Below are 16,881 nucleotides of genomic sequence, written 5' to 3' on the forward strand. Positions count from 1 at the left end.
AGTACCCCATTCCTGCCTTCTCCCCATATCCCCTGACTCCACTATTTTTAAGAGCCCTATCTAGCTCTCTCTTGAAAGCATCCACAGAGCCTGCCTCCACCGCCCTCTGAGGCAGAGAATTCCACAGACTCACCACTCTCTGTGAGAAAAAGTGTTTCCTCGTCTGCGTTCTAAATAGCCTACTCCTTATTCTTAAACTGTGGCCCCTGGTTCTGGACTCCCCCAACACCGGGAACATGTTTAACCATATAACCATATAACAATTACAGCACGGAAACAGGCCATCTCGGCCCTACATGTCCGTGCCGAACAACTTTTTTCCCTTAGTCCCACCTGCCTGCACTCATACCATAACCCTCCATTCCCTTCTCATCCATATGCCTATCCAATTTATTTTTAAATGATACCAACGAACCTGCCGCCACCTCTTCCACTGGAAGCTCATTCCACACCGCTACCACTCTCTGAGTGATGTTTAGACAGAGAATGTTTCCTGCCTCTAGTGTGTCCAAGCCCTTAACAATCTTATATGTTTCAATGAGATGCCCTCTCATCCTTCTAAACTCTATAGATACAGCGCGGAAGCAGGCCCTTCGGCCCACTGAGTCCGCACCAACCAGCGACCAATCTCTACACTTACACTATCCTGCACACTAGGGACTATTTACAATTTTTACCGAAGACAATTAACGTACTGTATAAATCTGTACGTCTTTGGAGTGTGGGAGGAAACCGAAGCTCTCAGGAAAACCCATGCGGTCACGGGGAGAATGTACAAACACAATGCAGACAATACCCATAGTCAGGATCGAACCTGGCACTCTGGTACTGTAAGGCAGTAACTCTATCTCTGCGCCGCCCAATGTTATCTCTGCAAAATTCCCCAAATCTCTTGGCAGGATTGGCAAACCAATGGGTTAACACGACCGACAGAAAGGCTCTGATTGTGATCCACCTGTAATGGTGCACGGACCACTCACATGCTCACTGGACAATGACACTGAAACAAGCATCCTACCCCCGAGTTTCCTCCCAACAAGAGATATTCTGGAGAAAAACAAAATAGTTGAAAGCCTGTATCATAAACATTGGGAATTGTAAACTGCGACGGAAGAGCCTTTGCTTTGTGTGATCAATTAGACAAACTTACCACCATGTGGCACTCACCAATGGCTGCCCTCGTCATTACCGTACTCAACATACTGCTCATGCACCGTTTTAAAGAGGAAATAGTCACCTACTGGTTAGGAAATCTATTTGCGCAATAACATCAGATCTTTCTCCATGTTAATTCAATGAGCTATTCAAATCTCGTAGATAGGCACAAAATGCTGGAGTGACTCAGCGGGACAGGCAGCATCTCTGGAGATCTCTGGAAAATTCATTTAAATGCACTTACATTTGTATGTAACGAATAAAATTGACTATTGACTATTGAGAGAAGGAATGGGTGGTATTTCGGGTCGAGACCGTTCTTCTCCACCCATGTCTCTCTCCAGAGATGCTGCCTGTCCCGCTGAGTTACTCCAGCATTTTGTGTCGATCTTCAGTGTAAACCAGCATCTGCAGTTCCTTCCTACACATATTTAAAATCCCTTAGTATTTCAAAGACATTGCTACAGTGCCTCTCCTATATGAAGGAGGTTTCCACTCGTACAAGTCAGACGTTTGTGATCTTCAGATGTAAGGATGTTGGGTGATGTGTTAATTGAGGTTGCATATTTAAAACCTCTTTGCTTCAGATTCACTGACGGTGGATAATGTTCTGAGCGTTTGGAAGAACACTCATGTAGGAACAAAATTATGATTTTTGAAATGCATTAAAATGATAAAATTGATACTTATAGCTTTAATTCATACTAGACTAAGTGGGACCCGTTGGGTCCCATGTTCACACGGGAGGGCTGGTCCCCCGACGCAATATTCCACCTCTCCACCAATTCCAATATTGGTGGCCAGTGGGGGGGCTTTCTGGAGCACTGGTATGGGTTCTTGAGGTGGCAGCTCAGTCCCTCAAGCCTGATCTGCTGGCAGCTCACTCACGGCTGGTGGGCTGGCAGTTGACTCATGACTATTCCTTGAAATTCCATTTCAAGCAGGGTGCAAGTCCACCAAATTCAAATCCATGTTCCTACCATTTCTAGCAGGGTTCAAGGCCACCAAATTCAAGTGCAGTTTCTTACCACTATGGGCAGGGTGCAAGGCCACCGAATTCAAGTGCAGTTTCCAACCACTTCAAGCAGGGTGCAAGGCCACTGAATTCAAGTGCAGTTTTCAACCACTTCAAGCAGGGTGCAAGGCCACCGAATTCAAGTGCAGTTTCATACCACTTCAAGCTGGATCCAAGGCCACCAAATTTAAATGCAGCTTCATACCATTTCATGCAGGGTGAAACCACCATAAAACCACACAAAACACCAAACTCACAGTTCAGTAGACATTCAGTGTGTTCAGTTGATTCACAGCTCAGACGGAGTCATGACCTCTCCCTCCCCCATCATGCAGACACTGAGCCACACCCACACTTCCGGGTTTTATAACCCCTCCCCCTCCCACCGGAAAAGGTGTGGCTTTCAGGGCGTGATTGAAAGGAGAGTTTCTCAACATTTTAAAAACATTAATAACACTTTTATTTTTCATTGATGGGAAGAATTCTCTGCACCTGCTCAGCGGAGTGGGGACTGAGTAAGATGGCCAAAAATCACAGCCGTAAGTGGCAGCGTTTTATCTAAAATCAATATAAAGTGCAAACAGGAAGTGCATTTGCAGTAGTGCCTTTTAACTTCAAGCCAAAGAAACCAAGCTGCCATTTGCAGTAAGTAGTGCCTTTCAACTTCAAGCCAAAGCACCCAAGCCACCATTTGCAGTAAGTAGTGCCTTTCAACTTCATGCCACCATTTGCAGTGCCTTTCAACTTCATGCCACCATTTGCAGTAAGTAGTGACTTTCAACTTCAAGCCAAAGCACCCGCCACCATTTGCAGTAAGTAAAGCCTTTCAACTTCAAGCCAAAGCACCCAAAACAACAATTTGCAGGCAGTGCCTTTTTACTTCAAACAAACCATATTTTCATTTTCAAACCACATTAAGGGTACTCACAGTTGTGTAGACATTGGTTCAGTGTTATTCAGAGCTCAGACGTGATCCTTGGCTTCATCCATCTTGCAGACACTGAGTGAGGCACACCACTTCCTGGTTTTATAGTCCCTCCTCCTACCTCCAGCAGGGGCAGCAGAGAGAATGGTGATTTTTTTAAACTTCAACCAAAGCTCCCAAGCCACCATTTGCAGTATGTAGTGCATTTCAACTTCAAGCCAAAGCACCCAAGCCACCATTTGCAGTAAGTAGTGCCTTTCAACTTCATGCCACCATTTTCAGTAAGTAGTTCCTTTCAACTTCAAGCCAAATCACCCAAGCCATCATTTGCAGTAAGTAGTGCCTTTCAACTTCAAGCCAAAGCGCCCAAGCCACCATTTGCAGTAAGTAGTGCCTTTCAATTTCAAGCAAAGCACCCAAGCCACCATTTGCAGTAAGTAATGCCTTTCAACCTCAAGCCAAAGCACCCAAGCCACCATTTGCAGTAAGTAGTGCCTTTCAACCTCAAGCCAAAGCACCCAAGCCACCATTTGCAGTAAGTAGTGCCTTTCAACTTCAAGAAAAGCACCCAAGCCACCATTTGCACTAAGTAGTGACTTTCCACTTCAAGCCAAAGCACCTAAGCCACCATTTGCAGTAAGTAGTGCCTTTCAACTTCAAGCCAAAGCACCCAAGCTACCATTTGCAGTAAGTAGTGCCTTTCAACTTCAAGCCAAAGCATCCAAACAGCCATTTGCAGGCAGTGCCTTTTTACTTCAAACAAACCATATTTTCATTTTCAAACCACATTAAGGGTACTCACAGTTGTGTAGACATTTGTTCAGTGTTATTCAGAACTCTGAGAGACGTGACCCTTGGCTTCATCCATCTTGCAGAGAGTGAGTGAGGCACACCACTTCCTGGTTTTATAGTCCCTCCCCCTCCCTCCAGCAGGGGCAACAGAGAGAATGGTGAATTAAAAAAAAACATTAATATCGCTCTGATTTGTCATCGATGGGAAAAATCCTCCGCACCCGTAAGGCGGAGGGGGGCTCTGAGCGAGGTGGCCAAAAATGACGGCCGTAGGTGGCGGCGTTCTGTCGGAAATCGCAGCACAGTGGGCCAAAAGCGGACAAGATCAGAGATTTAGTAATATAGATATGATACCATCTTTTTATGGTTTTAAGATTGTTTTAACATGCCGCTCAATGTATTCTTAATTGGTGTATTTAGTTCATACGGTCATAATAGATAGGGGTAGAATTAGGCCATTTGGCCCATCAAGGTTACTCCGCCATTCAATCATAGAAAACATAGAAACATAGAAAATAGGTGCAGGAGTAGGCCATTCGGCCCTTCGAGCCTGCACCGCCATTCGATATGATCATGGTTGATCATCCAACTCAGTATCCCATTCCTGCCTTCTCTCCATACCCCCTGATCCCTTTACCCACAAGGGCCACATCTAACTCCCTCTTAAATATAGCCAATGGACTGGCCTCAACTACCTTCTGTGGCAGAGAATTCCACAGATTCAGCACTCTCTGTGTAAAAAATGATTTTCTCATCTCGGTCCTAAAAGACTTCCCTCTTATCCTTAAACTGTGACCCCTAGTTCTGGACTTCCCCAACATCAGGAATAATCTTCCTGCATCTAGCCTGTCCAACCCCTTAAGAATTTTGTAAGTTTCTATAAGATCCCCCCTCAATCTTCTAAATTCTAGCGTGTACAAGCCGAGTCTATCCAGTCTTTCTTCATATGAAAGTCCTGCCATCCCAGGAATCAGTCTGGTGAACCTTCTCTGTACTCCCTCTATGGCAAGAATGTCTTTCCTCAGATTAGGAGACCAAAACTGTACGCAATACTCCAGGTGTGGTCTCACCAAGACCCTGTACAACTGCTGTAGAACCTCCCTGCTCTTATACAGGTGCACAACCTTTTATCCGGAGTTCCGGAAACCGAAAAGCTCCGAAAACCGGACATTTTTTCCAGGATGTCGTCTGCACACCAAAGCTCGCGTTTGGCGCCAAACTTGACCCGAAACGACCCACGGTCAACCCAGGTCTGTACTACTGTAGCGGCTGCCTCCTCCCCGGAGACCGGGGAGACACTTAAACATCTGTAAATCATTGCTTAATTAGTCAGTTAGTTTGGAGGGCTTTTATGTGAAGGGGGGGTGAAGGGGGAAACTTTAATTCTTAGTCCCCTACCTGGTCGGAGAGGCGGGAAGCGGGCAATGCCTTACCGGGTCGCCGTGCAGTAAGCTCCGGAGCGCTGTGGCCGCCGACTCCCAACATCGCGGAGCTGGGGCTGAGGGCGTCCGGCCGCGGGCGGCGCCGGTTGTAGCTCCGACCCCGGAAACTCTACCGCTGGCTGCGTGGCGCTCCAAATCCAGCGCGGCCCGCAGACGGACGCCCGCAGCCCCAGCTCCGCGATGTTGTGTGTCGGCGGCCACAGCGCTCCGGAGCTTACCGCACGACGACCCGGTAAGGCATTGCCCGCTCCCCGCTGGTATCCCAGCGCTGCGACACCGCCGACTCCCAACATCGCGGAGCTGGGGCTGCGGGCGTCCGGCCGCGGGCGGCGCTGGATTTGGAGCGCCGCGCAGCCAAGGGTAGAGTTGCCGGGGTCGGAGCTACAACCGGCGCTGCCCGCGGCCGGACGCCCGCAGCCCCCAGCTCCACGATGTTGGGAGTCGGCGGCCACAGCGCTCCGGAGCTTACCGCACGGCGACCCGGTAAGGCATTGCTCGCTCCCCGCCTCTCCGACCAGGTAGGGGACTAAGAATGAAAGTTTCCCCCTTCACCCCCCCCACCACATAAAATCCCTCCAAACTAACTGACTAACATTTAAGCAATGATTTACAATGATTCCCCGGTCTCCGGGGAGGAGGCAGCCGCTCCAGACTTTTCAAGCCGCCCGCGCTACCTACCTAATCTACGCTAAAAATCATCCATTCGGAAATCCGAAAAATTCCGAAATCCGAGAAGTGTCTGGTCCCAAGGCTTTCGGATAAAAGGTTGTGCACCTGTACTCAAATCCTTTTGCTATGAATGCTAACATACCATTTGCTTTCTTCACTGCCTGCTGCACCTGCATGCCCACTTTCAATGACTGGTGTACCATGACACCCAGGTCTCGTTGCATCTCCCCTTTTCCTAATCGGCCACCATTCAGATAATAGTCTACTTTCCTGTTTTTGCCACCAAAGTGGATAACCTCACATTTATCCACATTATACTGCATCTGCCATGCATTTGCCCACTCACCCAACCTATCCAAGTCACCTTGCAGCCTCCTAGCATCCTCCTCACAGCTAACACTGCCCCCTAGCTTCGTGTCATCCGCAAACTTGGCGATGTTGCATTCAATTCCCTCATCCAGATCATTAATATATATTGTAAATAGCTGGGGTCCCAGCACTGAGCCTTGCGGTACCCCACTAGTCACTGCCTGCCATTCTGAAAATGACCCGTTTACTCCTACTCTTTGCTTCCTGTCTGCCAGCCAGTTCTCTATCCACATCAATACTGAACCCCCAATACCGTGTGCTTTAAGTTTGTATACTAATCTCTTATGTGGGACCTTGTCGAAAGCCTTCTGAAAGTCCAGATATAACACATCCACTGGTTCTCCCTTATCCACTCTACTAGTTACATCCTCGAAAAATTCTATAAGATTCGTCAGACATGATTTACCTTTCATAAATCCATGCTGACATGATTTACCTTTCATAAATCCATGCTGACTTATGAATTCATCACTTTCCAAATGTGCTGCTATCCCATCTTTAATAACTGACTCCAGAATTTTCCCCACCACCGATGTTAGACTAACTGGTCTGTAATTCCTCGTTTTCTCTCTCCCTCCCTTTTTAAAAAGTGGGGTTACATTAGTTACCCTCCAGTCCTCAGGAACTACTCCAGAGTCTAAAGAGTTTTGAAAAATTATCACTAATGCATCCACTATATCTGTGGCTACTTCCTTAAGTACTCTGGGATGCAGCCTATCTGGCCCTGGGGATTTATCGGCCTTTAATCCATTCAATTTACCCAACACCACTTCCCGGCTAACCTGGATTTCACTGGCTGATCTGGCCCTCATGGCCAATCATGGCTGATCTAGCCCTCCCTCCTAACCCCATTCTTCTGCCTTCTCCCCATAACCTCTGACACCTGTACTAATCAAGAATCTATCAATCTCTGCCTTGAAAATATCCACTGACCTCCACTGGCCTCCACAGCCTTCTGTGACAAAGAATTCCACAGATTCACCACCCTCTGACTAAAGACATTTCTCCTCATCTCCTTCCTAAAAGAATGTCCTTTAATTCTGAGGCTATGACCTCTAGTCCTAGACTCTCCCACAAGTGGAAACATCCTGTCCACGTCCACTGGATCCAAGCCTTTCACTATTTATATGATTTCAGGCCATATTTGGCCTCAAATACTGTCCGAGGGACAAGAAGTAATCGGCAAGGCTGGTGCAATATTGATCTTTAGCACATTTTAAAGAGTTTTAAAGGGTCTTTTCCCTTTCAGATACTGGCTGGTGTGATGCGTGCTTCTGTTGTCATCTTTTATTGTTGTAAACGTCCTCCTTCTGAGACTGTTTCGCAACTTTTTTAGGAAAGAAGAGGCTAAAGTTCAAATCACTCAAGAAGCTGTTTGTCAAAAAGAAAAAAAAGGAGTTGATAACTCCGTCAACAAAGAGCAACATGAAACAAAGCCAGTCAACGAGTGACGTCACCGGCCCAGAAGCCCGCACTCCAGATCTTGGCTCCGACGATGAGCAAAGGTATGACTCCTCAAGGGAGACCCTTCTGAATTTTTTCTCACTATAAATCATTTTGATGTTATCATTGTAACAATAGGATTGTTTATTTAAGTACTGTTGTATGGGGGACTGTTTTAGAGGTGACATCGGGCTCGTGACACAGCATGGAGGATGACTGCACAAAGACAATAAAGATCTAGTAAGCAAGACTGCTTTAATCGTCCATTATGTATAGTCCAGAAAGAGCCAGAACATAATGAAACATGGTGGCAGCGGTTAACTAGACAAGTGAAAGTTTAGCTAGCTAGCAGCAGGCTAACGTTAGCCTTACAGAAGCCGGCAAAGAAAAAAAAAGACAACAGCTAGCTGACAGCGATGGAAGGGCTAAAACCCCCTGGAACTTTGGTTTTGGACTCCAACAACTTGGCGAAGTCATGGAAAAGTTGGAAGGAGGAGTTCACACTGTACATAGACCTTATCATGCCAGACGCCGAAGAGACCACAAAAGTCAAGCTATTCAACTATCTCATCAGAGAAAAAGGCAGAGAACTTTGGGCAACTTTGTCGAGTGCCAGCCCTTCAGCGAGGACCACAGTGAGTTCAATCATCATACAGTTTGACGAGTACTGCAACCCAAAGGTGAACGAGACTGTGGATAGGTACCGATTCTTCATGAGGAACCAAGGATTGGATGAAAACGTCGACAGCTATGTAACAGACTTGAAGATACTTGCTAGTAGTAGCAATTTTGGGGACATTAGAGATTCATTGATTAGAGATCGACTTGTGTGTGGTACAAATAGCTCAGCACTGAGGGAGAGATTACTCAGGAAAGAGAAGCTGACTCTTGAGACATGCCTGCACATTTGTAGAGCTACAGAGCTGTCAAGGGAGAATAGCAGAACACTGCAAGGACAGACAGTGGAGGAGGTACATGCACTGAAACAGGCAGAAGAGAGACAAAAAGACAATGAGATACTGTGCACGTTTTGTGGTAGAACACACGAGAGGAATAAGAAAAAATGCCCAGCTTTTGGAAAAAAGTGTAAGAAGTGTGGAAAGGAAAATCATTTTGCAGCTCAGTGCAGATCGAGACAAGAGAGCAGTAGGAAAACTAAGAAAGTGCATGCAGTTACAGAGCAGACTAGTGACAGTGACTCTTATGAGGATGTCAACTGTATAACTGAAGCAAATAGAGAGGATGAAACTGTAAACCAGGTTAAAAACAGCCACAGTCAGGGCCAGCAGCTCTTTGCAGGAATGAAGATAGGGGAAAAGTTAGTTGACTTCCAGATAGACGGTGGGGCCACCTGTAATATCATCCCCATCGATCTACTAAACCCAGACACACAGTTAGAGCACACTGAGAAGGTGCTAGTGATGTATAACAAGACCAAGTTGACTCCTCTGGGTACATGTAAGGTTAAGGTCAGAAACCCCAGAAACAACAAGCTGTACCGACTAGAGTTTCAAGTGGTTGACCAGAGTAGCAGAATCCCTTTACTGGGCAGAAAAGCCAGCGAGGCAATGAAGTTGATAAAAGTACAGTACGAGAATATTCTGGCTATAGACAACATAGTGAAGAAAGAGCCGAGCCCAGTGACAAAGGGAGAAAGTGGCAAACACGTGACCATGGACAAAATAAATGAGGAGTTTGAGGATGTGTTCACCGGAGATGGCTGCATGGAGGGTGAATATAGAATAGAGATAGATGACAGGGTACCGCCAGTGAAACTGCCAAAGCGCAGAGTGCCTGTAGCTATGATGACACCTCTACAAGAGGAACTCAAAGACCTAGAGAGAAGAGGGATAATCACACCAGTGGAACGCAGCACTGACTGGATCAGTAACATGGTCGCAGTGAGAAAACCTAATGGGAAGCTGAGGATCTGTATAGACCCAAAACCTCTGAATCGGGCACTAAAAAGAAGTCACCATCCACTCCCAACTATAGATGACATCCTGCCTGAGATGTCAAAGGCAAAAGTATTCACAGTCTGCGACGTGAAGCAAGGCTTCTGGCACGTCAAACTAGAGGAAGAGTCGAGCTTCCTTACCACATTCGCCACCCCATTTGGTCGCTTCCGTTGGCTAAGGATGCCGATGGGAATAAGCCCAGCACCTGAAGTGTTCCAAAGAGAGCTCATGCAGGCCCTGGAGGGCCTCCCAGGAGTCTGCGTCATAGCAGATGATGTGTTAATCACGGGGGAAGGAGCAACACAAGAGGAGGCAGGAAAGGACCACGACGAGAAAGTCAGACGCTTTCTAACCAGGTGCAGAGAGCGCAACATCAAGCTGAACGCGGACAAATTCAAGCTCAGACAAAAAGAGGCACCCTACATAGGTCATCTGCTCACGGCCGAGGGACTGAGGGTTGACCCGGAGAAAGTACGGGCAATCAGAGAGATGCCAAGGCCAACGGACGTGAAAGGGGTACAGAGATTAGTTGGGATGGTCAACTATCTGTCTAAGTTCTATGACCACCTTTCAGATGACTGAGATTCTGAGACAACTCACGCGCAAGGAGAACATGTGGGAATGGACGGACATCCAAGAAGGGGCGTTTCAAAGACTGAAAGACAAAATCGCTAAAGCACCAGTTCTACAGTACTACAACAAGGAAAAGGAGTTGACACTTCAGTGTGATGCATCTGACACGGGACTGGGGGCCGCCCTGACACAGAAAGGTAAACCGGTAGCATTTGGTAGTAGGGCACTCACACCAACTGAAAGGGGCTATGCCCAAATAGAGAAAGAATGCTTAGCCATAGTGTTTGGGATGGAAAAGTTCCATCAGTATACTTATGGTAGAGAGGTCACAGTACAAAGCGACCACAAGCCTCTAGAAAATATACCCAGAAAGCCATTACTTAGTGCACCTAAGGGACTGCAGAGAATGCTACTCAGGCTGCAGCAGTATGATATCAGTGTGACCTATGTTCCAGGCAGGGACATGCTACTTGCAGACACGCTGAGTAGAGCATACTTACCAGAGAGCACTAAGGGAGAGAGTGAGACAGATATAGAGACTGTGAACATGGTCAGCTACCTACCCATTTCAGCAGAGAGGCTGAGTGCCATCAGGGCTGCAACACAAGATGACACAAAGTTACAGAGTGTGGCAAACAGAATACTGGCAGGGTGGCCCAAGAGAAAAAAGGACTTACCAAGTGACATCAGGCACTACCACACTTTCCAAGATGAACTGAGTTTCCAGGACGGCATAGTGTTCCGAGGAGACAGAGCCGTGATACCTGACGCACTCAGGGTGGACATCACTCACAGGATCCACTCCTCTCACCTGGGAGTAGAAGGATGTCTGAGGCGAGCGATGGAGTGTGTATACTGGCTTGGAATGAACGAGGAGATCAAGACCTTCATCGCCAAATGTGACATATGTAGGTCAGTGGACCCAAAGCAACAAAGAGAGACACTACATCCACATGACATGGCCAGCAGACCCTGGGCCAAGGTAGGAACGGACCTTTTCTCCTTTCACAATAAAGACTATCTGATAACAGTAGATTATTATTCAAACTTTTGGGAGGTCGATTATCTACCTGACACTAAGAGCAACACAGTGATCAAAAAATTCAAGGCCCACTTTGCCCGACGGGGGATTCCTGACATTGTTATCTCGGATAACGGACCCCAGTATGCAGCACAAGAGTTTCAGCACTTCAGCCAGAAGAGGGGCTTTGAACACAGGACATCGTCGCCGGGATACCCGCAGAGTAATGGGAAGGCGGAGTCAGCGGTAAAGACAGCCAAGCGCCTGATGCTGAAGGCTGCAGCAGCGAGACAGGATCCGTACTTGGCAATGCTGAATCATCGCAACACACCGAGCCAGGGCCTCAACACAAGCCCGGCACAGAGACTCCTAAGCAGGAGGACCAGGGCCCTGCTTCCCACAAAGGACACTCTGCTGAAGCCAGAGGTGACACACGACGAACAGGGACTGAAATACAACAGACAGAGACAGGAAAAGTACTACAACCGCACAGCAAAAGACATGGACACTCTGAAAAGAGAGGACAGTGTGAGAGTACAGCCCTGTGACACACACAAGGGCTGGAGACCAGCGAGAGTGGTCCAACAGGTGAGCCATAGATCGTATGAGGTGGAGTTAGAGTCGGGAGGTGTTCTGAGACGAAATCGTCGCCACCTCAGACACAATCTCACCACGCTCACACCAACACAAAACACACCCACACCAACAGTGACTGAGGCGGCCATACCGCCAGATGGCCCAGCAGAGAACCAAGACACGGTCACCAGGTCAGGTCGACAAGTTGTCAGACCCCGCTACCTGACAGACTATACTCAGTGATTAGAGTTTGGACTATGGGAAAAAAAAAGAAAAAATGAAAATGTGTTGTTGATGCACTTGTTGGCATTTTGATGTTATCATGCCATTGAATTTCTTTTGTGTTGACAAGATATAGAGTCAGTTTCTCAGTTTTGTTTATTGTCACGTGTACCGAGGTACAGTGGAAAAACTTTTCTTGCATGCTAACCAATCAATACATGATTACTGTCGAGCCATTCACAGTGTACAGATAGATATATGATAGTAAATGTTGCCGTAAGAGTAGAGATTTAAAAGTGTGGAGCGATTATAATGTGTGATTGCAGATCCGCTTCTGTGACTAGTACATGCATAGTCGCCTGAGTTGGGCATCATCTTAGTCATAGAGTGATACAGCGTGAAAACAGGCCCTTCTGCCCAACATGCCCACACCGACCAACATGTCCCACCTACACTACTTACACCTGCCTGCATTTGGCCCTTACCCTTCTTAGCCTATCCCATCCATGTACCTGTCTAAACTTTTCTTAAAAGTTGCGATAGTAGCTGCTAAACATTGCGATAGTACCTGATATGTTAATAATTTATTTAAATGTTTGATAAAATAACACGACAACTGTTCCATTTATAAATTAGTTTTGGTAACTTTTCAGAGTGAGAAAGGTCCTAACCCGAAACATCATTCCCTGCCCCCTTGACTCCATTCAAGGACCCAAGTAGTATTCCAGGTGCGGCAGAGGTTCACCTGCAACCTCATCTATTGCATCCGCTGCTCTAGGTGTCAGCTGCTTTATATCGGTGAGACCAAGCGCAGGCTTGGCGATCGTTTCGCCCAACACCTCCGCTCGGTTCACAATAACCAACCTGATCTCCCGGTGGCTTAGCATTTCAACTACCCCTCCCACTCCGAATCCGACCTTTCTGTCCTGGGCCTCCTCCATGGCTAGAGTGAGGCCCACCGTAAATTGGAGGAGCAGCACCTCATATTTTGCATGGGCAGTTTACACCCCAGCGGTATGAACATTGACTTCGCTAATTTCAGGTGGTCCCTGCTTTCTCCTCCCCTTCCCAGCTCTCCCTCAGCCCACTGTCTCCGTCTCTTCCTTTCTTCTTCCCGCCCCCCCCCCCCCCACCCTCATATCAGTCTGAAGAAGGGTCTCGACCCGAAACGTTGCCTATTTCCTTCGCTCCATAGATGCTGCCTCACCCGCTGAGTTTCTCCAGCATTTTCGTCTACCTTCGATTTTCCAGCATCTGCAGTTCCTTCTTAAATATCACCTATCCATGTTCTCCAGAGATACTGCCTCACCCACTGAGTTACTCCAGTACTTTGTGTCTTTTTTTGTAAACCAGCAACTATAATTCCTGCTATCCCTAGACTTTAAGTGAATTCTGTGCAAAGTTTTCTTTTTTCAGATTTAGGATTAAGTGTTTTTATTGTCATCTACAGTGAAAAGCTTTGTTATATAGATATACATAATATACTATACATAAATATAATAATGCCAAACTCAAGTACATAATCTACAGCGAAGGGAAAGATACAGAGTGCAGAATATAGTTCTCAGCATTATAGAGTTACAGAAACAAAGTCCATTGTCCGCAATGAGGGAGAGGAGAATCGGTCTGTGCCCCAGCTTATGGAAGGACCATTTACACGGGAAGTAGCAGTTCCTGAGTCTGGTGATGTGCACTTCCAAGCTTCTGTATCTTCTCTCCGATTGGAACAGGGAGAAGAATGAATGACCTGGGTGGGAAAGGTTTTTGATTATATTGGCAGCTCTCCGGATGATACATGTAGTGTAGATGGAGTAAAATGTCAATTCAAGAGAGTTTATTGTCATGTATCCCAGATAGGACAATGAGATTCTTGCTTTGCTTCAGCACAACAGAACATAGTAGGCATGAATACAGAACAGATCAGTGTGGCCGTCCTTATACCATTATATAAATATATACACACATCAATAAATAAACAGATAAGGTGCAAATAAACAGATAACGGGCTATTAATGTTCAGAGTTTTGTTTGAGTTGAGTTTAATAGCCTGATGGCTGTGGGGAAGTAGCTATTCCTGAACCTGGACATTGCAGTCTTCAGGCTCCCGTACCTTCTACCTGAAGGTGGCGGGGAGATGAGTGAGTGGCCAGGATGGTGTGGGTCCTTGATGATGCTGCCAGCCTTTTTGAGGCAGCGACTGCGATAGATGTAGATTGAAGGTTGCAGTAAATTCTTCCTACTGACTCCCAAATTAGTTGTGTCTATCTTTCATTTCATAGAATAGAAAAGCTAGAGACAATAAGGTATGGAAATATATATTTTTTTTTAATTAAAAAAAAAAAAATGTGGTTTGGGAGTTTGTGATTATTTTGGACTTCTTGCTTTCAAAACCATTACCAGTATTATTTTTCTAACATTACACTTTATTTTACAAATGGCTTGTTAAATAGTGTGCCATCAATTCCCACACAAATTGCATCAAAAAGCACTCAGTCAATGGTCAGTTATCGAGTTGAACATGATAATGGTGCAGTAATAAAACTTGTCTTTTAAAATTGACTGGTTTGTTTCTATCTTACATGTTCATGAAAATGACTCCAACAAAGCTAATGTGATTTAAATGATTCTTTGCACTTTTGCTCAGATTTGCTGCAATGAGGAATGTTGATCGTAAAATATAATTTAAGACTACTAGGTATTTCAAGAAAATCTTGGAGAAAATTAGTTATAAAGAGAGCTTGGCTTGGCTGGGATTGTTTCCTTTGAAACACAATCCTAAACATTTGACGATTATACATTGGAGAGGTCAATAAGAAGAGAACACTGATTTAAAGGTAGACAAAAATGCTGGAGAAACTCAGCGGGTGAGGCAGCATCTATGGAGCGAAGGAAATAGGCAACGTTTCGGCCCGAAACGTTGCCTATTTCCTTCGCTCCATAGATGCTGCCTCACCCACTGAGTTTCTCCAGCATTTTTGTCTACCTTCGATTTTCCAGCATCTGCAGTTCCTTCTTAAACAAACTGATATAAAGGTATTAGAATAAGAGTTGAAAATTTATTGACAATGGTTCCCAGCTGTTACCGGGCAACTGAATCATCCTACCACAACCAGAGAGCAGTGCTGAACTGCTATCGACCTCTTTGTTGACCTTCGGACTATCCTCGATCGGACTTTGCTGGCTTTACCTTGCGCAAAACGTTATTCCCTTACCATGTGTTTAAGAAGGAACTGCAGATGCTGGAAAATCGAAGGTGCACAAAAATGCTGGAGAAACTCAGCGGGTGTAGCATCATCTATGGAGCGAAGGAAATAGGCAACGTTTCGGCCCGAAACGTTGCCTATTTCCTTCGCTCCATAAATGCTGCTGCACCCGCTGAGTTTCTCCAGCATTTTTGTGCACATTCCCTTACCATGTATCGATACACTGTAAATGGCTCGATTGTAATCATGTATTGTCTTTCTGCTGACTGGTTAGCACGCAACAAAAGCTTTTCACTGTTCCTCGATACACATGACAATAAACTAAACTAAACTGAGCCACTGCATGAAAGGTTGGAGGAAAAGGAAACCTAAAGCAATTTAAAAAGCACAGGATGATCATGTGCTTTAGGCTAAATTAACCCAAGTAGCTCTTCTTTGGCTTCCAGTGGCATAATGGAAGAACCTGCTGTACTGTTAAACTCCTATGATTTTCTAGTCAAAGCCCAGGTCTTTTCTCTGGGTTAGTTCAAAACCCTATGACTATAACCTTTAATGTACTTAGTGCAACACGAATGGATGAGCATAAATTGATCTCCTCAAATGTCAGGGGATAATGATAAGTTCATGTGTAGGAAGGAACTACAGATGCTGGTTTAAACCGAAGATAGACACGGAAAGCTGGAGTAACTCAGCGGGTCAGACAGCATCTCCAGAGAAAGGGAATAGTTGATTTATTTTCGGGTTGAGACCCTTCTTTAGACTGAGAGTCGGGGAATAGGGAATCAAAAGATATAGATGATGATATAGAGAGATATAGAAACATAGAAACATAGAAATTAGGTGCAGGAGTAGGCCATTCGGCCCTTCGAGCCTGCACCGCCATTCAATATGATCATGGTTGATCATCCAACTCAGTATCCCGTACCTGCCTTCTCTCCATACCCTCTGATCCCCTTAGCCACAAGGGCCACATCTAACTCCCTCTTAAATATAGCCAATGAACTGGCCTCGACTACCCTCTGTGGCAGGGAGTTCCAGAGATTCACCACTCTCTGTGTGAAAAAAGTTCTTCTCATCTCGGTTTTAAAGGATTTCCCCCTTATCCTTAAGCTGTGACCCCTTGTCCTGGACTTCCCCAACATCGGGAGCAATCTTCCTGCATCTAGCCTGTCCAACCCCTTAAGAATTTTGTAAGTTTCTATAAGATCCCCTCTCAATCTCCTAAATTCTAGAGAGTATAAACCAAGTCTATCCAGTCTTTCTTCATAAGACAGTCCTGACATCCCAGGAATCAGTCTGGTGAACCTTCTCTGCACTCCCTCTATGGCAATAATGTCCTTCCTCAGATTTGGAGACCAAAACTGTACGCAATACTCCAGGTGTGGTCTCACCAAGACCCTGTACAACTGCAGTAGAACCTCCCTGCTCCTATACTCAAATCCTTTTGCTATGAAAGCTAACATACCATTCACTTTCTTCACTGCCTGCTGCACCTGCATGCCCACTTTCAATGACTGG

The 16,881-nt window shown here is 46.0% G+C and overlaps 1 protein-coding gene across 6 annotated transcripts in view; it reads left to right on the forward strand.

Moving 5' to 3' along the window:
- cracdl (CRACD like) overlaps positions 1-16,881 on the forward strand; it is a 196,454-nt gene that overhangs the window by 116,574 nt on the left and 62,999 nt on the right. For 5 of the 6 annotated variants that reach the window (XM_033023218.1, XM_033023219.1, XM_033023221.1 and 2 more), the window contains one exon: positions 7,704-7,872. In XM_033023218.1, coding sequence (XP_032879109.1) covers positions 7,704-7,872 — 169 coding nt within the window. Of the gene's footprint in view, positions 1-7,703; positions 7,873-16,881 lie in introns of those variants that run through there. The other variant, XM_033023223.1, reaches the window with a different exon arrangement.

This window comes from Amblyraja radiata, chromosome 6, assembly GCF_010909765.2.
Source record: "Amblyraja radiata isolate CabotCenter1 chromosome 6, sAmbRad1.1.pri, whole genome shotgun sequence".
Classification (NCBI taxonomy): Eukaryota; Metazoa; Chordata; class Chondrichthyes; order Rajiformes; family Rajidae; genus Amblyraja; species Amblyraja radiata.